This window comes from Anomalospiza imberbis, chromosome 27 (genome assembly GCF_031753505.1).
Source record: "Anomalospiza imberbis isolate Cuckoo-Finch-1a 21T00152 chromosome 27, ASM3175350v1, whole genome shotgun sequence".
NCBI lineage: Eukaryota > Metazoa > Chordata > Aves > Passeriformes > Viduidae > Anomalospiza > Anomalospiza imberbis.
The window spans coordinates 138,222-158,772 of NC_089707.1; the positions used below are offsets into that span (position 1 = coordinate 138,222).

Genomic DNA, 20,551 nt, shown 5'->3' on the forward strand with positions numbered 1-20,551 from the left:
AGATGAGGGAACAGAATTACAATTTCCCAAGATAACTAGACACTTCACAGCATACAAACCAAAGATATGAGAGACATTTAAGTACACTGAGGTGAAAAGCAATAATCTGGACCAGTTTTCTTGGCTCTTTCTTAACCCAATTATCAGAAAAACAAATTTTGTAGCTTTGTCATGCTGAGTGTGTCAGCACTCCTCTGCCACATGTTCAAGATACACCTTCACCATACTTTTTCTTCCACATTGGTCCATCTTCTGTCTGAAGAGCTACCTGTATTGTGAAACCACCATACATCGTCGCACTTTCAGCCCTTCAGTATCTGCTTGCCCTCTGCCCATTAATGATGTTAATGATCTGTTAGTCACCTTCAGCTTCACAACAATACAAAGGGCTGATCACCATGGAAGGAAGGAGTCAGGGCTAAGAACAAAACAAAAAAAAGTATCAATATCTCCTTACCTTCTGTGCTTTATCCTTCTGAAATACAAAGACAGGTGGGGCAATGGCAGGTTTTTCTGTAAAAAGAGAAATCATTGGAGTTTTTTCCAACCACATTCATATTGACTATTATGAAAATGTTATGTTCTATGATGCTTTTAGCAACAATGAATGGTTAAATCTCTGTTACATCTATTGTTTCTACCAGTTGCTAGTAATAGATGTTTATAAGGACTTGATCTTCAAAGGTAAAAAGGAACGTTTTAAGGCAAACAACACAACTAATGTCTAAAAGCTATTTGTGCTTCCCCTCCAGATCACTTACAAGCTAGTACTTGTACCATACACTTTAGTACATCAGAAGGAAAAGACCCTTTGCTGCAGCAGTTCACTAGCTGAACAGATGCTTTTCCTTCCCCATTGACACGCGTTAATGAAAGGGGAGTTTGTTTTACGCTCCCACATACTCTTTTCTTAAAGGTCCCCTAACACTGACATTTGATTACACTTGTATTTCATTATCACTGAAAACTTTAGAAAGGTCCTAAATTAATATATGCAGGTCTAAAATTCAAACCCGATATATTACACATTACAGAGGAACAAGTCTTTTCTGTATAATTTAGGAGCACATATGCTTTCATCTTAAAGCTCTGAATCAAATATTAGCAGGATGTCATTTTCTAAATAAGCACATCAGCATCTAGTCTACAAGAGTAGAATTAATGTATAGCATGAGTGTATATTTCCATTGTCCTTTGAGATTTCACAACTACTTCAGCATCCTGAATAATAAAAATATACATACACAGGGGGAGTATGTGTGGTAAAACAGAGGTGAGAATTCCAGAGAGTTCAACAAACTGATGTATCTTGTCTGTGAATTATATTTGAAGAGAAGCTGCACACACACTATGCAGTCAGCAGCCCTCCTGCATGTTTGTAGGGCTAAAGATGAGTACAATATTTCAGTCTGTCTTTCAGTCTGGAAAACAGGATTAACGGAGAGCTAGATTTACAAAGAAATTAGCCAAAAAAGTTCGACCTTGGCAATTATCCAGTCTTATAAACAAGTCTAGACATTTAAGAAAATTAAAAATTTTAAAACTTTCAGAGTTTGAAAGGCTAGCATAAAAGAAAAATGAAATATAAAGCTCTCAAGGTAAACCACCTTGCACCAAAAAAAAAGAACAGTATCACAAAATCTTGCAGGATCAGTAAAGTACTTGGATCACCATATAAGGAAAAAGGAATGAAACTGTCCATTTGGGAACTGCTATAGTAGATCAGTTTGGCTGAAAAAGTGAAACTTTAGTTGACGTACACAAAATTATGAAAATTATTACCAGAACTGTGCATTTAATTATAAGGGTAGAAGAGCCTCCTTCTATTTTTCTATGGATCTAACTTAAAGGGATAACCCAGAAAAAACAAAAAACATTGCAAGACTGATCTAGCAAGACTGGCATAACGTGTTCTACAAAAGGTAAAATTAATCTACTTATGACATCATTTTGCCTGCTCTTTTTTCCCTTTATTTTTTAAGTTCATCTCTCGATCAAATACTGCTGAATCTTAAAAACATTTATTAATAAGAGCAATGCAGACAATCCATTTCAGAAGTGAAAACAGTAAAAACAATACAGACCCTTAAATGTAATACCTGTCCCAAAACTCAGAGTGTGTTAAAACAAGCCAGGGATCCATTTTTATTCCCTGGGCCTCAGTATAACCTGCCAGTGGGAGGCTTCACTGAGGCAATGGCCAAGCTTTTAAACCTTGACTTCAAAGTGACAGTTATTTCTTAATACCATGTGGTGTACTTCGGTTGGAAATGGGGGTGTGTATTCTATTCCTATCTGTTAGAAGTAGGGTAGTTATCTTCTGTTAATTGGGCAGTTTTCTTTATGTTTTCCACAACTAATCCTCCCTCCTGGGAGACATCTGCTGTTAATAGGCCATTGAGTGTCTCACTGCATGACTGATAAAATTACACCATCCCATTGTGAGATGCTCCACCCAGGGGGAGGAGCCAAGCATTCCTAACTGGATATAATCTGAGATTATATAATCTGGGATATCAGGGCAGCCTTTCCCACTGGATTCCCAGAGGAAGACCAGGCCCACGTACACCACCACTGGATCTTCAGAGGAAGACTACATCCTTCTACAGGATGACTTCTTCACCAGAACCACATCTGTCACACCAGGAAGACTGCAGCCACCATTTCAACTGAACTGCTACCAAGACCCTGACCAGGGTGTCAGGTCATATCCTGACTCTGTCAGTGTTGTTTTGTATTGCTGCATTGTTTATTTTATTTTCTTTTTAAAATTTTTCTTTCCTAATAAAGCACTGTTATTCCTGCTCCCATATCTTTGCCTGAGAGCCCCTTAATTTCAAATTTATAACAATTTGGAGGGAGGGGGTTTACATTTTCCATTTCAGGGGAGGCTCCTGCCTTCCTTAGCAGACACCAAGACAATACTTCAGTGCTCATTAGTGCTACTGCTACAGCTGCATGCCCTCTGCCAAAGCCATCAATAGGGAGATCTACCAGAATGTGGGACTTCATTATCATGCACACCTTACAAAAGACTCCTGCACCAAATTCCACAAATACCAAGGAGAACTGAACAAAATCTACTTGTCTCTCTAGCGCATAACAAAGGATTGACATAATGAGAGAGAAGAAAGCAAAGAAAAACAGAACCAACAACAATGCAGACTGCAGAAAAAAGCATGGGACAGCTGGCAAAAGATGGAATGAGTAGCTAGAGAAATTGATGCAAAGTAACACAAAATATGAAACAGAGTCCAGTGATTGAAAACTAAGCACTCAGAAAAACAGACAGATGTCAGAAACAGCAGAAATCTTACAGTAAAAAAGAAACAGATGAAAGAATAAAGAACAAAAGAGAGTGGAAAAACTCCAACTATTTGAGATTGTGTCCACCTAAGACAAATGAGAATGGCAAAAGTGTTGCATCGCGGCTTGGGGTTTAGGTTAGGGGTTCTGATCTGTTAGCTAGCCGTGTTCTGTGTACCCCCGCGTACCGCCTGTGTCTGTTCACTCCGTGTCCCTGGCTGTTAGAGTCACTACGAATTCCCATCCCCTGTCCGCCCCAGAGCCCAGGGCCCACCCCGGTCTTGTCCCTGTTGGGTGCTGTGGTCCACATTATCACCACGGCGCCTGCCCCCATTGGGCGGGAGGGCCCCTGCTCTCCTCAATCTCTCCCCGATATAATCCCGCGCCTCGGAGTGCCCGAGGCCGTGTTTCCTCATGCGCAAGCTGGGAGTGGGTTGTGGTGCCTCAGCACAGCTCCCCACGGCAATAAAGGACTTTCAGCCTTCCACACGTGGGGAATCCAGACGGTCCTTCACTCTTTACTGGTGTCTCTCGCTTGAAGTGGCGAGGAATCCGCTGGCACCCCCGCCCGGACTGCGGCACTGAGCCGCGTCCAGAAACACGCGGAGATCCCAGGTCCCGGAGGGAGGCGGTACTGCTCTAGGTGCCAGAGCCGCCTGCGTGGGAGGGGAAGTGAAACTCTTCACGGCCACGAAGAGCCGAAGAAGAGAAACTTTCCGAGACCGAGGACCTTGGTGGCAGCTTTTATTTGCAAAGATTCCAGTTTGGTGAGTATTTAGCAACAGGCGGTACCCAGCTAATAAGTCATGTGGGTGGGCTCTGCCGCGTTTCCAAGGGTATGGATCACGCGCGTGCAGTGTGAAGCGGCGAGCCACTGGGGTCTTTCGCAGTTTTTTTTCTTTTTTTTTCCCGTTTTTTCTGCACCAAGGGTGAGGTCGGGTGGGTAGAACTAGCATGGGGACCGTGCTAACTACCCAACAGAAGGAACTATATTCCCTAGTTAAGGCTATCCTCTCAGTGAAGGGCCCCCACTCTAAAGGTTCTGTTAAGCAGTTCGTACGATGGCTTTGCTTTTCCTTTCCAAGTGTAACTGCGGAGGAGGCTCGCAAAAAGGAGTTCTGGGAGAGAGTGAAAACAAAATTGGTGGAGGGAATTGAATGTAGGGATCCCTCCGTTAAAGCTTGCTTTGCCACCCTCCATTTGCTGATATCAGAGGTTGTAAAAGCGGGGTCCGCGCGAGAAGCGAGCAGGGAAAGGAAAGAGCCATTGGGCAAAACTGTTGTTTCCCCTGAACCCATTTCCCCATCCCCCCCTCCTATCCCACTTTCCCCTAACCCGGGTAGGCAGGGGGGAGTACTCTGCCGCTCTAAGGCGCAGGGCAGCTCCACAGACGTGGACCATGCTCCCAGCTCCCTTGAGCCACCCTGGCATCCCTGCCTTAGCGGAATTAGCTACTTTGCTGAGGAATTGACCCCAAACTCCTTTTCCAATCCCTTTTTCCCAGTGTAGAAATCCTAGTTCTGGCGCTACCCTGCGCTGCTCTGCTCCTCTGAATCCTTTTCTTTGTTCCCCTGAGGAGACCGCAGCCACATGGTCGGGGCCTCTGTCTTCCCAAGACGGAGGACGGCCACGTGGAGGGGTTTCTTCTTCCCATAATCCCTTTATCTCCTCTGTTCCCTGCATCCCCACCTGCCTCCCTGTGGGCGTGGGCGTTGCCCCCTTGGGAGATCAGGTCACTTCCTCACCCATTGTTCCCCCTCGTGTGGGCGTTCCCTCCAGTCCTTTACATGTTCTCCCAGTTGACTCATCAACCCTGCCCTCTCCCTCCGGGGAGAGCTCTGCCATCTCTGCCCCGCTGCCTCAGGAAGGAGGCAGCGCCTGTCCTGTTCCCCGAACCCTGTCCCCATTGTTATATGTAACAGGTATAATTCGCGCCATTTTTTTGCATGATATATATATATATATATATAATTGTTAGAATGTACCCTTGGCATTAAAAGCCTCCCTTCTCAGGCAAAACTGAGTGTGTGTTGAAACCTGATTTACAAGCAAGGGGATGTATCTCGCCAAGAGATGGGCCTTATCTGAAGCGATATGGAGACACCCAGGCGCTGATCACCATCAGGAACATCCCCCCCACCCCCGGGCCGATACATGTGAATACTCTGTTCCCGTAAATTTCATCAAGAGTTTCCACAACACCAGACTTTGAATTTCTCTACCTTGTTGCCGAGAAGGAAATCTCATCAACTTATGGGACTTTGAATGAAACAAAGGACTGAATGCCAAAATCCTGGCCTCAGGCAAAATTTTCCCTATAAAAATCGCTTGTACCAGGATGGTGGTGTGGGAGCATAGAGTGAAACCTCTGCTGAGGCTGATCTCTGTGTCTTGCACCCAGCGCCGATCCCGGGCTCGGCACTGTCCTTTTCCATGTGGCTGGCTAAGTTAGATCTCTATTGCTAAAATAAATTATTTTTATTTTTTCAATTTGGCTGGATCATTTTTCATTTATAACACCATCTTCCCATGGGCCCTGGAAATCCGGGCCGGGGGGAAGAAGGGGGAGGGAGGAGCAGGGAACCCTGTCCCCATCTTCCCATGGGTCCCGGGAATCCGGGCGGGAGGGAAGACGGGGGACGGAGGAGCAGGAGCCTTTACCTTCATCTTCCCATGGCTCCCGGGAATCCTGGCGGGGGGGAAGAGGAGGGAGAGGGGAGCAAGGGCCCCATTTCTGCATTCCCATGGTTCCCGGAGAGCCAGGAGAGAGGGAAGCAGTGGGAAGAGGGGGCAGGAACTGGTCTCTGAGCATTTTGCAGATTCCACAGATCAGGTCAAAGGGATAATTGAGAGACATGTAGAGGGATCAGAGGTCCAGGACAAGTTCGTCCCAGAAATGACATCCATGAACGATAACTCACAGCTTGAGATCCCTGAAAAGCCCAGAAATTACGTTGTTGCTGTGAATGCCATGCCTCCAAAGAACGCTGTTCCGAGGCAACCTCCATCAAAACTCCAATGCTTCCACTGTGATCAGAAAGGACATTTTGTAATCCAGTGACCATTTTTGGGGAGGGCACCCCCGGGAAAGCGGGAGGGGGGAGGGAGACCCCACTTTCCCAAAAAACTGAAACAAGAACGCATATCTGCCTCACGTGAGGACAGAAATAAGGCAGATCACAGCATCTCAAGGGGGGCTGTGATTTATCAAGTTGTGCAGGTGGTGATTTACAACATCGAAGGGCCTGTGGGAGCAGCAGATGACCCCACCAATCGAGGGGTGGCATCAAACCACAGGCAATGCAAGGAGAAGAGGAAAAATGCTGCATCCCTCTAAAAAGAAAAATTTCTTCCCCCAAAGCCACAGAAAAAACCCTTCCTATTACCCCAGTCCGTGTGTGTCCCCAGTCCATGTGTTGTAATAAAGTCTTCCCAGTTCCCCTACACCCAAACACCCAGAGAAAAACCACGCCCGGCATCATCACAGCTGGCCCTCTCCATCTGCAAAGGGCAGCCATTGCTAAGCAGAAGCTGAGTGAAGAAGCAGCAACCAGACGAGCAGCAAAGAAGACCAAGCCGCCGTTCTTCTTTATATATTGAAAAAGAGTGATATGTTGCATCGCGGTTTGGGGTTTAGGTTAGGGGTTCTGATCTGTTAGCTAGCCGTGTTCTGTGTACCCCCGTGTACCGCCTGTGTCTGTTCCCCCCCGTGTCTGTTCACTCCGGGTCCCTGGCTGTTAGAGTCACTCCGAATTCCCATCCCCCGTCCGCCCCAGAGCCTGGGGTCCACCCCGGTCTTGTCCCTGTTGGGTGCCATGGTCCACATTATCACCACGGCGCCTGCCCCCATTGGGCGGGAGGGCCCCTGCTCTCCTCACTCTCTCCCCGATATAATCCCGCGCCTCGGAGTGCCCGAGGCCGTGTTTCCTCATGCGCAAGCTGGGAGTGGGTTGTGGTGCCTCAGCACAGCTTCCCATGGCAATAAAGGACTTTCAGCCTTCCACACGCGGGGAATCCGGACATTCCTTCACTCTTTACTGGTGTCTCTCGCTCGTAGTGGCGAGAATCCACTGGCACCCCCGCCCAGACTGCGGCACGGAGCCGAGTCCAGAAACACGCGGAGATCCCGGGTCCCGGAGGGAGGCGGTACTGCTCTAGGTGCCGGAGCTGCCCGGGGACCAGGAAAACACAGAGAGACACCGCGCAAAAGGATCTAATAAAGCAAACTATAGCCAGGTCTGTCAGTCAACCTGAAAAAGGGAACACTGGTGCAAGACTGATAGTCTTTTTCTACTAAAGGAACATAGTCATCCAGTATTCAAGGTCCAAGAATCTCACTACTGCTCTTGCTGACTGTGAGACCAACTGACAGGGTCAGGAACTATGATGACAACAGGCACTCAGAGCTAACATCTGTACCACCAGTGCTTACTCAGTAACAGACACAAGGAACACTTGTTCATTTGTGTCCTTTCTGAAGTCTGCAACAATATCACAGTGCTGAAAACATCTCCCTAATTCTAGCCCAAGGCAAGAAGGGATCACTAGATTGCCTAATCTTACCACCTTCATTAAATACTGCCTATTTTTCTAAGACTTACTTAAATTTTGGGTAAACATTTTCATTGAAGGCATCAAAAGCAAAGTAATACTGCCCTCAATCATCCATTTCTGCACTTGGTAAAAAATTCTAGTGTCAAATTTCCCATTCAAATGTCCAGCTCCAGATTTTAGTTCCTGTTTCTAGTTATGTTTTCAAATGCATTTATGCAGAGCTCTCTAGCATTTATTGTTTTTTTGTACAAAAGCACTTACACATACCATGTTTCCATCAACTGAAGAACCCCCATACCATGTTTTATTTTTGCAGATCAGAAATGCAGATGTTAGGTAGTTTTTTGGTTTTTCCAGTCAAGTGCTGGCTCAAAACAAGAATTCTACTGTTATTTGTACTAGCCAACATCTAGGCCAGACGGTCAGGTTCTTAAGCTTTTGTTACACCAAGATGTCTGAAGGATGACCTATGATAAAATGGATCTGCCAGGTCCACTAAACTGTCAGCAACTTAAAAATAAAGCAAAGCATGATATATGAAGGAAAAACACTCTACCTTCAAACTTCAGGCAGAATGCATGCAAGAAAACATGAGATCTCCCTCACCAAGAGATGAGCAGTCAGAGCACAGAGTTCTTAAAAACTGAGGATTAGATTTGTTTTTTTTTTCTTCAGAGAAGCAGACAGAAACATGGCAAAACAAAGATCTGGAGAAATGTCAATTTTTTCTAACCAAGTCAATCTTGATAAAGCTATTCAGATGAAGTCCAAGCATGTAAGAAGGAAAGCAAAATTTCAGTAATTAGCATCAGAGATAATACCTCTCCAATCTCAAGACCTGGCACCATACAAACCTGAATGGTTTTAGGCTGTCAAATCAAATTGAATCCACAACTGAAAACCAACTGAATCCACAGAACTCCTTCCTGCATTTTCTTCACTTTGCAGATTTTTCAACCGGCATGAATAACTACAAAAACCTCAAGAGTTGGATTTCAAAGGCTAAATTTCTTTAACATATTTTACCATCAAGTCATTAACTATCGATAAATGCCCTATGTACTATGAGAAAAGCATGTACTATTAAACCTGCTGAGCTTCCTTCACAAGCTGTGGAAATCAAAATGCACAAATAGAAAATACTACCTCCATAGCTCATGCAGCGATATCATCTTCAAGTCATATATACTATTTACTATGAGATTTTTAACCTAGATGCGTGACCACTAGTAGCTGTAGCAAACTCTCCCATGTCAACCATATTTTCCACAGCCATACAAAACATTCACTCATATGATGCACCTCTAGCAGCCACAAGGTGTCAGACCTTTATTGCAGCATGAAATGACTAATTGAAAAAAATCCAAGGGGTCAAGGGCAACAAGAAAAGCTCTGTAGGTACATTGGTCATAAGAGAAAGGCATGGGCCCTCTCCAGCAGGCAACAGGAGACCTGGTTTCTATGGGTATGGAGAGCTGAGGTACTCAATGTTGTTTTTGACTCCATCTTCACCAAGAAGTGCTCCAAACCAAGTTATAAATGGGGAAAGCAGCAAGGACTGGCAGAATGAAGGACCATCTGCTATAGGAAAACAGGCTTGAGACCATCTAAGGAAGGTTAAGGTGCACAAGTCCATGGGAACCGATGAAATGCATGCATGAGTCATAAGCCACTCTCCATTCATTGAGAAGTCGTGGCCACCTGAGGAAGTTCCCTGTGATTGGAAAAGGGGAAACTAACCCCCATTTACAAAAAGGGAGAAAAGGCAGACTTGGGGCACTACAGGCTGGTGAGCCTCACTTCTGCACCTGGCAAGATCATGGAGCAGACCCTCCATAAACCTCCACCATGGAAACTCTGCTAAGGCACATGGAAAATAAGGCAGTGATCGGTGAGAGCCAACATCGCTTCAATTAGAGCAAACCATGCCTGACAAATTTGGTTCTATTATTGTCTCACACTGTTGGTGGACAGGGGAAGAACAACTGACAGTCTACCCAGACTTGTGCAAAACATTTGACACTGTCCCAAAAGAGATCCCATGTCTCTAAACTGGATAGATGGACCACTCCATGGATAAGGAATTTGCTGGCGGCTGCACTCAGAGTTGCAGTCAACAGCTCAATGTCCAAGTGGAGACCAAGTTTGTGACCAGCACTGCTTAGTATCTATTTTGGTGACATGAACAGTAGGATTGAAGGCACCTACAGGAAGTCTGCCAATGACACCAAGCTGTGTGGTGCGGCTGATATCCCAGAGGAAAGGGATGCCATCGGACAGGCTGGAGAGGTGGGGCTGTGCAAACCTTATGAACTTCTACAAGGCCAAGTGCAACTCCTGCACGTGCGTCAGGGCAATCCCAAGAACAAACACAGGCTGAGGGGAGAAAGGATTGAGAAAAGGCCTGGGGAGAAGGAAGGACTTGTGGGTGCAGGTGGATAAGAAGTTCAACATGCCACAGGCACTGGCACACAGAAACCCCCCTCTGTGCTGGGCTCATTGCCCAGCATGGGCAGGGGGGGATTCTGCTGTCTGTACCACTCAGGTGAGACCCCACCTGAAGAGCTGCTTCCAGTCCTGGGGAACAGTATCAGGAGGATGTGGAGCTCCTGAAGCAAGCCCAGAGGAGGCCACAAAGATGCTTTGAGGGCTGGAGCCCCTCTGCTCGGGGGACAGGCTGGGAGAGCTGGGGGTGTTTAGCCTGGAGAAGAGAAGGCTACACAGAGACCTCGGCCTGTTCCAGTACCTAAAGGGACTCCACAGGAGAGGGACTTTGGACAAGGAGGAATGACTTCAAAGTGACAGAGGGTAAATTTAGATGAGATATTAGGAAGAAATTCTTCCCTGCAATGGTGGTGAGGCTGTGGCACAGGTTGCTTCATGGACCTGTGCATGGCATCCCTGGAAACATTCAAAGACAGATTGGATGAGGTTTGGAGCAACCTGGTGTAGTGGAAGGTGTCCCTGAACAATGGGGGATGGGTGATGTCTTCAAAGGTCTCTTCCAACCCAAACTATGGATTCTTATGAAAATAGAAAGAAACACCTGCAGGAGTGTGCATCTCTGTAGAGTTCTCAGGCTCACAGAGTATATCTCATGGCACAGCAATGACAAGGGCCAAAAAAGCAGTTACCTTCTTCACTGCTGAGCCCATTGGGCCTCTGCCATAAGGATACAGCATAAATCAGGTTGGAGGTCTCTAGTCCAATCTCCTGCTTCAAGTAAGGCCCATTATGATGTCAGGCCAAGTTATTCAGGTTATCCAGTCTGGTCTTAACATCCAAGGACAGAGGCTGAGCAGCCTCCCAGGGTAATCTCTTCTCTACTGCTTGACTGTACTTACGGTGAAAAAAACCTACCACCACCACCACAAAAATCCAACCTTTCCCCTATTTCCACTCTGAACATCTCCTTCCACCTCTCACCTTTTGTCTTTGTCCTTTCAACATACACCACTCTGACGGGCCTGGGTCTGTCTCTCTAATAACCTCCTCAGAGACCCTGATAAGCTCCAGATGTGCCTCTCTGAAGACTTCATGCCTCTAGGCTGAACACACCCAGTCTCCTCACAGGATATGCAACTCAGACCACCAAATATAGTGGCGTTTCAGGTTAATCTTCAAATTTTAGAAGGAACCATAGCATTAAAACAACTTTAAAGACCTCACCAGATCTGCTGTAGCCACATTATTAAGATGAGAATTTATTTTTAAAGCTAAGAATAACAATGTTTCAAACACTTTTTCTTTTTAAATTTACTCCAAATTACATTTAGAAATGGAATAGTGACTGATTACATGGAAAACTATATGAGGCAGGGAAAAAAAACCCTACAGTGCAACTTCTTGGCAAGCAAGTCCTTGCTTCGATTTCAAGAAGGACTCTTCAACACCAGAAGCATACAAATTGGGAATAGCTACTCCAACTGTAACTCTTTGCAATACATCACTTGAGACAAAAAGTGTACCTGTGAACAACGAATGAGTGTTAAAAAGAACAGCAACTAGGCTGTTAACTGACTTAAAATACTCCGAGTGGTAATTTATCACTTGTGAAACAGCTAAGAGTCAACAAAGTAAAAGTTCAAAGTTAGGTTTAATTATGCTTATTGGAACACTGCAGGCCACAAAAAAATGTTCTTGGGGATTTTTTCACCATTTACATTACGAAGAGCAGAATAATCATGCTAAATGTAACATATGAGGAGATACAGATGATTTGCAGCACTACACAATTCAAAAGGTGTTGATAACAACACAGGATTCTCTTTCAATAGCTAACAATAGACTCAAAGCAAAGAGCAATCTGCCACTAAAAGCTTATCTGCAGAAAGACCTCTACAAATTAAATCCAGCCATATCTCATGTCAGAAACAACAAGAAACACAACTGGACAATTTATGGCCAATCTTCACAAGCAATGTCACGATGAATAAAACTGACATGGTGAAAAGAGATACTTCTGCAAATGTTACAAGTCAGAAAAGAAAAAAGTAGCTTATTTTCATAGCGGAGGGAAAACCATGAGGCAGGGCAACTATTTGGTAAAGTAGATAAAATATATATAAAAAATTCAAAAAAGTGTTCACAAGAAGTATTAAAGCACTTACATAGTGATGTCCTGTCAATTAAATAGCTCTTTATGGTGTCAGGGTGTGAATTACTTGGACATGTCACTCAGCCTAATTTTGCACCCACTAATCCATCTGAAGTCACCATAGGGAAAAAAAAAATCTTGTTTCTAGAGTCTGCAGACAGTCAGTGGTGAATGACACATTTTCTCTCTGACCTTCCTCTGCCCAAAAGCTACCATGAGACAAGTAGAATAAACAATCAGGGCAACCCCCAACCCCTTGCCCCTGCCACCAAAACAGCACAGAAGCAATGTCAGCATCCTACAAGTCTGGTAAAGAAATTATACTGATTAGTCTGAAAGGAACTACTTTAGTTTGCTCACCTTCTGTGTATTTCATAAAATATGCTGAGTTGGAAGGGACCCATTAGGAACACTGAGTCCAACTCCTGGCCCTGCACAGGAGCCCTGGGGTGACTGAACCCCAGGAAATACGGTGAGGCTCCAGAACAGCTGCAGTACATCAATGACATCATTGAATGTGGGAACACGGCAGCAGAAGTGTTTGAGAAAGGGGAGAAAATCACCCAGATTCTCCTGAAAGCTGGTTTCGCCATCAAAAAGAGCAAAGTCAAGGGACCTGCTCAAGAGATCCAGTTCCTGGGGGTAAAATGGCAAGATGGACAGTATCAGATTCCCACTGAGGTCATCAACAAAATCACCGTGATGTCTCCACCAACCAGCAAGAAGGAAACACAAGCTTTCTTAGGTGCCATAAGCTTTTGGAGAACGCATATTCCTGAGTACAGCCAGACTGTGACCCTCTCTACCTGGTCAACCACAAGAACAGTTTCCACTGGGGCCCTGAGCAGCAACAAGGCTTTGCCCAGATCAAGCAGGAAATGGCTCATGCAGTAGCCCTTGGCCCAGTCAGGACAGGACCAGATGTGAAGAACATGCTCTACTCTGCAGCCAGGAACCATGGTCTGTCCTGGAGCCTTTGGCAGAAGGTGCCTGGTGAGACTCGAGGCCAACCACTGGGATTCTGGAGTCAAAGCTACAGAGGGTCTGAAGCCAACTACACTCCAACAGAGAAAGAAATTTTAGCAGCCTATGAAGGAGTCCAAGCCGCCTCAGAGGTGACTGGTACAGAAGTACAACTCCTCCTGGCACCCTGACTACCAGTGCTGGGGTGGATGTTCATAGCAAAGGTTCCCTCTACCCACCATGCCACATGGAGCAAGTGAATTGCTCTCATCACACAGCATACCCGTATTGATAAACTGAATTGCCCTGAGATTTTGGAGATAATTACAAATTGGCCTGAAGGTGAAAACTTCAGTCTCACTGACAAAGAAGAACAAGAACAAGTGAAACGGGCTGAAGAAGCTCCACCATACAACCAAATGCCAGCAGAGGAAACACGCTGTGCTCTTTTCACTGACGGTTCCTGTCGCATCATAGGGATGAACTGGAAGTGGAAAGCAGCCATATGGAGCCCCACATGACGGGTCGCAGAGGCCACTGAAGGAGAAGGGGGATCAAGGCAACTTGCGGAACGCAAAGCTGTTCAACTAGCCCTGGACATTGCTGAAAGAGAGAAGTCGCCAAAGCTCTACCTCTACACTGGATGGTAACCAATGCTCTGTGGGGTTGGCTGGAAAGGTGGTAAAAGGTTAACTGGCAGTGTAGGCAAAAACCAGTTCGGGAGGCTGAAGAGTGGAAAGACATTGCTACCAGGGCAGAGAAACTATCTGTGAAAATCAGTCATATAGATGCCCATATCCCCCAGAGTCAAGCTAATGAGGAGCACCAAAACAATCAGCAGGTAGATCAGGCTGCAAAGATAGAGGTGTTAAAGAGAGGCTTAGATTGGCAACACAAGGGGGAGTTGTTCCTAGCTCAATGGGCTCATGATGCTTCAAGTCATCAGGGCAGAGATGCCACCTATAAGTGGGCACAAGACCGAGGGGTGGATTTAACCATGGGCAGTATTTCTCAGGTTATCCATGACTGTGAGATGTGTGCTGTGATCAAGGAGGCCAAGCGGGTGAAGGCCCTATGGTATGGTGGGTGGTGGTCCAAGTACAAGGATGGGGAGGCCTAGTAGATTGACTACAACACTCTGCCCTGGCCATGCCAAGGCAAGCGCTATGTGCTCACAATGGTAAGAAGCCACCACTGGATGGCTGGAAACCTACCCTGTGTCTCATGCTACAGCCCGTAACACCATCCTGGGCCTTGAAAACCAGGTCCTTTGGAGGCATGGTACCCATGAGAGGATTGAGTCAGACAATGGGACTCATTTCAAGAACAGCCTTATCAACACCTGGGCTAGAGAACATGGCATTGAGTGGGTGTACCATATCACCTACCATGCACCAGCTGCAGGCAATGTGGAGAGGTACAGTGGACTTTTAAAAAACACCTTGAAAGCACTGGGTGGGGGATCTTTCAAAAATTGGGAGCAGCATCTAGCAAAAGCCACCTGGTTAGTTAACACCCAATGCTTCATTAACCGAGCAGGCCCTACCCAATCTGAACCCCTGCCCCTGCATACAGCAGACAGAGACATAGTCACAGTGGTGCATGTCAGAGGTTTGTTAGGGAAGACAGCTTGGATCAATTCTGCCTCGAGTACAGACAAACCCATCGTGGGGTTGTCTTTGCTCAGGGACCAGGCTGCACATGGTGCATAATGCAGAAAGATGGAACAACATGATGTGTACCTCAGGGAGATCTGATTGTGGGGTGAGAACTACGCATAAATATCATTTTCTGATGAATGTCATTGCCATTGTCTGTATATAGCTGTATACTGTGTATGTACATGTGTGTTGAGTTAGAATATATACTAGTTTTGGCAGTAAGCTGACTATATGGGGATAAGGGGTGAAGTGTCCTGAGGTGACTTTATGATGCTTGCATCCCCATTAGTCTGTTTAGCCCAGAAATAAGTTCTGCACCATTAAGACCGGTTCCAAGAGCAAAGAGGGGGAGAGAAGAAACACAGAGTTTGTTATCAGAAATTGCACTTACTCCCCTGCATCCTTCTCCTGGACTGTGCTGTCTGCAGCACAGACAGATAGCAGGACAGAGCTTTCCTTGGCTTTTAGTTAGTTTTTGGTTCACTGAGGCAGACAAGTTCCCTGGACTGTGGTTTTTCTTTTTCTTGGAACTGTTCAAACCTGCTCTGGACTGAACACCCAGAAGAGCACTGGCAGCTTGCATCTGTGGCCCATCGGGCTGGGCCTGGGCTGTGGCATTCCAAGCACTGGAGGGACTGATAAGAGATTGAGTGAGCTGAGCTACAACCCACGAAGGAGACTTCCTGAGTTTATCATCTCTTCAGAGCAGCAAGAGGTTTTATTGTTTAATATTGTTCAATTTTTGTGCTGGTGAATGCTTTGCCTGTTAAATAAACAGGGTTTTTTCCACTTTTCTCCAAGGGAATATTTTCATGAACCAGTTGGGGGAGGGCCACTTGAATCTGCTTTGTAGAGGAATCCCTTCAGAGGTTTTCTCCAAAATTTGCCCTAAACCAGGACAACAGGGCACCCCAAAAAGGCCACCACGTGACAGAGCATTGTCCAAATGCTTCTTGAACTCAGGCTTGGCACTTCTCAGCTCACTGCCCTGAGAAGCCTTGTGTGCTCAACCTCCCTCTGGATGGAAAACCTTTTCCTAGTATCCAAGCTAAACCTCCCCTGACTCAGCTTCATGCTGTTTCCTCAAGCTCTCGCATTGGTCATGAGAGTATACAGATTGGTACCTGCCTCTCACGAGGAGGTTGAAGACTCCCCTCAGGAGGAGGCTGAAGACTGCAAGACAGTCTCCTCTTCTCCAGGCTGAACAAACCAAGTGCCCTCAGCAACTCTTCACACAACTTCCCCTCTAGACCCTTCTCCATCCTTGTGGCCCTTCTTTGGACACTTCTCTATTAGCTTAATGTCTTTTTTTATACTGTGGTGCCCAAAACTGCCCCTAAAACTCAAGATGAGGCTGCAGAGAGACAAATCCCCTCCCTCACCCAGTTCACCTGCTGCCCCTAAGGACATGGTTGGCCCTCCGGGCTCCAGGGCACTGCTGACTCAAATCCAACTTGCCATCAACCAGAACCCCCAGGTCCCTTCCTGCACCACTGCTCTCTAACCTCTAATTAATTTAAGGCAGTTACATACAGTAAACCTGTTATGATTGTGCTGTATGCTCAGCAATTTCATAAAGTCAAGTAAGTCGCAGACACCTCCTGAAAGGAAAATGTGCACACATCCATCAAATTTTAGCCCTGAGAAAAATTTGTATCACCTTTCAGCCACTGAAAAGATTAAGTAATTCATTCCACACACAAGGGGAGTTTGTTGTCTTAAAAACGCAGCTTCAGCAGTAAGTTATAGACAAGCAAACTACTAGTTGTGTTTTAGCCGCAAGTTAATGAGAAAAGCATTCCAGTTCCCATAAATATATGGGACTGACAGAAAGGTGACAGTTCTCTTTGGTATTCTAGCTGGATTGTCTTAAAACTGACACTTCACACATGTGGCAGTCAAGTACCAAAGACTTCAAAGCAAGTTTCTAAGAACATTCAGTAACTACTTTATACATTACTACCAATAACAATTGTGCTTACCAGTCTAAATCCCTGGTTTTCAATAATCACCCTCACAATGACAGTCCCCAAAACCTTTATCACAATGTCGTTAAATCTTTGCAGCAAAGTCAATCAAACTTGACACAGCTAGGGAGAAACTACTCTCTCCTGCTCTTCATTAGCTCCACACTTATCAACTCATCTGCCACCATGACAGGCAATGCCAAGACCAGGATCTGTTCCTAGGAAATTTCACAGTACAAACTTCTTTGGAAAGTTGTTCTACGACTATATCATCTTTTAGCCCCCTTCTATGCAATAGAGGACCCTCTTAAACCAACAACCTTCTCTTGTCAAAATACAGTTGGTCATTACTCCAATATAAAGAGGTAAGAGAGCAGTTTCACCTACGCATTAGAAACAAAGCAAAGACAAGTGGATGACGAAGACTTGAGGAACAATAAGAATGAAAAAAAAAAAAAGAAGTCATTATTAGAGGGAATGTTTGTAGCTTTGAAGAAATGCATCACAAAAAAGTTCATCCATTAAAATAGTTTGAAATTGCAAAAGACATTGGTAGAATGGTTACTTGGAGGCAGTACTGACAGCTCCACAGTGATTTAAGACATTCAATAGTTTAAGAGCATCAGAACCTAGAAGGTAAAGATAACTAATATACTGTTGGAAATAGAAACACCAATCAATGAATTTAAAGACGGGTATCATGGTAAAAGTTACAGGTTAAAAGAGTTTTATATTAGTAAGATTAGAGGACACAAGCCACACAAATCTCAGCACTTTTCAAGGTCAGGAAAAGGTTAGTAGCAGTAATCAAACAGGTAAAAATCTTGAGTTTCACCTGCATGAACAAACAATAAAAGCTATTGTTTAAACACAGCAAACAAAAACAGTCTGCAAGAATGACTGAAGCCTCATTCTAGGTATTTGTATCGACTGTGTGTCAAAGAATAATTAGCTTCACACCTCAGAACAAAGTATGATTGAGACAGCACTGTTGTACAGATCAACTAAGATTCAGGAACATTAAGAACTTCGCTGAGATCACACTTTTTTGTGAACATGAACATTGAGCTATCAAATGGTATAAAAATTGAAGACCAATATTAGGCAGAAGGTCAAAGAATTATCAGTACCAAAATTGTTACTTCGCATATTTAGATGAAAATACCTCGGCACAAGGAAGTAAAGCATTCACCTAAACAATAGAAAAATAAAATTAACTGATGTGTTTAAGAATGAGGAGAAAACAGTCATCTGAGAAGATCCTTGCCATGACAGAGTCTGCAAATAAGCCACATAGAAAGACTATAGAATTCTCCAAGTTTCACCAGAAAGATGCAAATTTTGGGAAATGCATGTATTTCCACTGTTATACAAAAAACATACACCTCAAAAATGGCACTGAAAGGAACAAAACTAGCAGCCTTCAATGATATTAGAATGAGGAGACAACAGTTCCAGAGCAAGCCGATCTTGCTTCATCTGAGGAAAGATTGTATCACATTCTTACTGCAAGAAGAAACAGAACAGCAACAGATGAAGGTGACATCTGTGGAAAGAAAGGCGAGTATAAACTAAAGAGGTTTACAGGTGAGGTAAGTCTCTGGAGGCAGGAAAGGATTGTAAGGATGGGATCACAATCTCCCTTGCCATCCCAGGCAGTCTACTAGACCCTGCAGGAAAACGGAAGTAGAGATAGAAACACACAACAAGTCATCATCAAAAGATGTAATAAATATTGGTAAACTGTTGAGCTTAATGTTTCCCAGCAGAAAGGGGAGGTAAAGGAGGGGCTTGCATGACTTAAGACAGGTATTGCCAAGCTTCTGATTTTAAAAGAACAAAAAAACCCATTAAAATTTATTATAAGGTCATTATAATAGCAGCATATAAAATAAGTACTGATGTTAAGTTTCTCACAAATAGTCGTTACAGATTTGGCTACTACTATTCTTGAGGCCACTTATCATACCTCCTCAGGCACTGACAACTCACCTCAAGTCTGGAAGCCAACAGCCCAAGACATACTGCATCATAGTTGTTAACTTAAGTGTAATTGCAATGTTAGCTGTTTGTAGACTTCATCTTCAAAGGCTGCACCTACAACATTTATTTCTTTCCTGTTGTTTAACATTAATATCAGAACAGTAATTGCCACTGTTACAGAGTTCAAAAGTAAGAAACTGTCCTGAAAGAAGGAGCCTCACACACACTTTCATTCACCTCCCACTAGGTATTTCTTTCCCTCTTCCATTAGCTGAGTGGAATGATGAGACACAACAGAGCAAAGTGGCTTTTGCCAAAACCCTGAGAGACATTTCTCATTCCCAAAGGCAAAATACAGATACCCACTGCCACTTAAAACACCACTCTATACACACCTTGGGGCAGAATACCCAAATACTGCAGTATTGCAGCCCAGGTTCTTCTAATGCTCTTCAGAAAAAAACGAAGCCACTTTACTAGCCCACCTCTGACGTTTTCCACTCAAAAAACCACAATGCATCTACTATGACACCCTGCCTGGTTTTACAGAGGTCTTCTATTAATCTTTTAACTAAATGATTAACATGAGTGTAAGCAAAGGAAAGATTTACAGTGGTATAAAAGCTGTGGACAAAAACTTCAAAAAGCAACTGGACATGGCGGGGCACAAAGCGGCTCAGAGCCGGAGCCAAGACGCAGCGCTCGCTACCGCGCTCCAGGGCCCGTGCCCAGCGCCGGGCCCGCTGTCCGCGTCCAGGGAGCACGGGCTCCGGGCCACCTGCCCCGGGAGTAGCCGCATCGCGAGCCCAGAACCACCGACACGCGGGAGGCACCTAAGGACGCAGGCCCCAGCCTGGCTTCGTCCGCCCGCGCCTCGCGGACAGCGCGGTGACCCGGCCAAGGCGCTCCCTTTGTCCGGCCGCTCTCCCCACTGGGACCGGGACGGCTGCGGGGAAATGGCGCCCCCGAACCGGCCCCTAAACGCGGATCGCCGGGCCGGGCCAGTCTAGACCCACGGCAGCACAGGGCCACTGTGGGCCAGAGTAGCGACGCCTGCAACTCCCGCCTACCTTCGTTCGCCAGGTCCGCCATTTTACTTCCTCAGCCGCGCCCACAATGCATAGCGGAGCCGGACGACACCGCTCACCGCGAGCCCCGTGCGCCGCGCACGCCCCGATTTACGGCCGCTCCGGGACGGCGCCGCGCGTGCGCGGAGGGCGGGGCCGTCCCGGCGGACTCGCGGGCTCTGCGCGGTGCCCAGTCGGTTCCGCAGCTCCGGGAAGGCGGCCTGGGCAGCGTCCCAGTGGGCCGACTCGTTATGAGGCCCCCGTTGGCCCGATCGCTCCCTGCGGCCCGCGCACCGTGTGTACCGCGGCGGTCGGAGCGGGGCCAATTGCCCGCGGGTCTCCGTCCCGTGTGCGGCCTTGCCTTCCTCCCGTGGCTGCGGAGCCCAGGCGGGCAGACCACGAGCTGCTCCTGGTGCCACGTCCTGCGCTCAGCAGCAGCTGGCACCGAGGGTA

General features: G+C 45.9%; 1 protein-coding gene across 2 annotated transcripts in view; it reads right to left on the reverse strand.

Moving 5' to 3' along the window:
• Positions 1-20,240, reverse strand: part of RANBP3 (RAN binding protein 3) — a 58,793-nt gene extending 38,553 nt beyond the window's left edge. Inside the window, exons 1-2 of one of the 2 annotated variants that reach the window (XM_068173851.1) lie at positions 20,102-20,240; positions 458-513 (exon numbers count right to left, since the gene is read on the reverse strand). In XM_068173851.1, coding sequence (XP_068029952.1) covers positions 458-513; positions 20,102-20,123 — 78 coding nt within the window. In that variant the 5' untranslated portion in view covers positions 20,124-20,240. The remainder of the gene's footprint in view (positions 1-457; positions 514-20,101) is intronic. The other variant, XM_068173852.1, reaches the window with a different exon arrangement.
• Between the last annotated feature and the right edge of the window lie 311 nt (positions 20,241-20,551).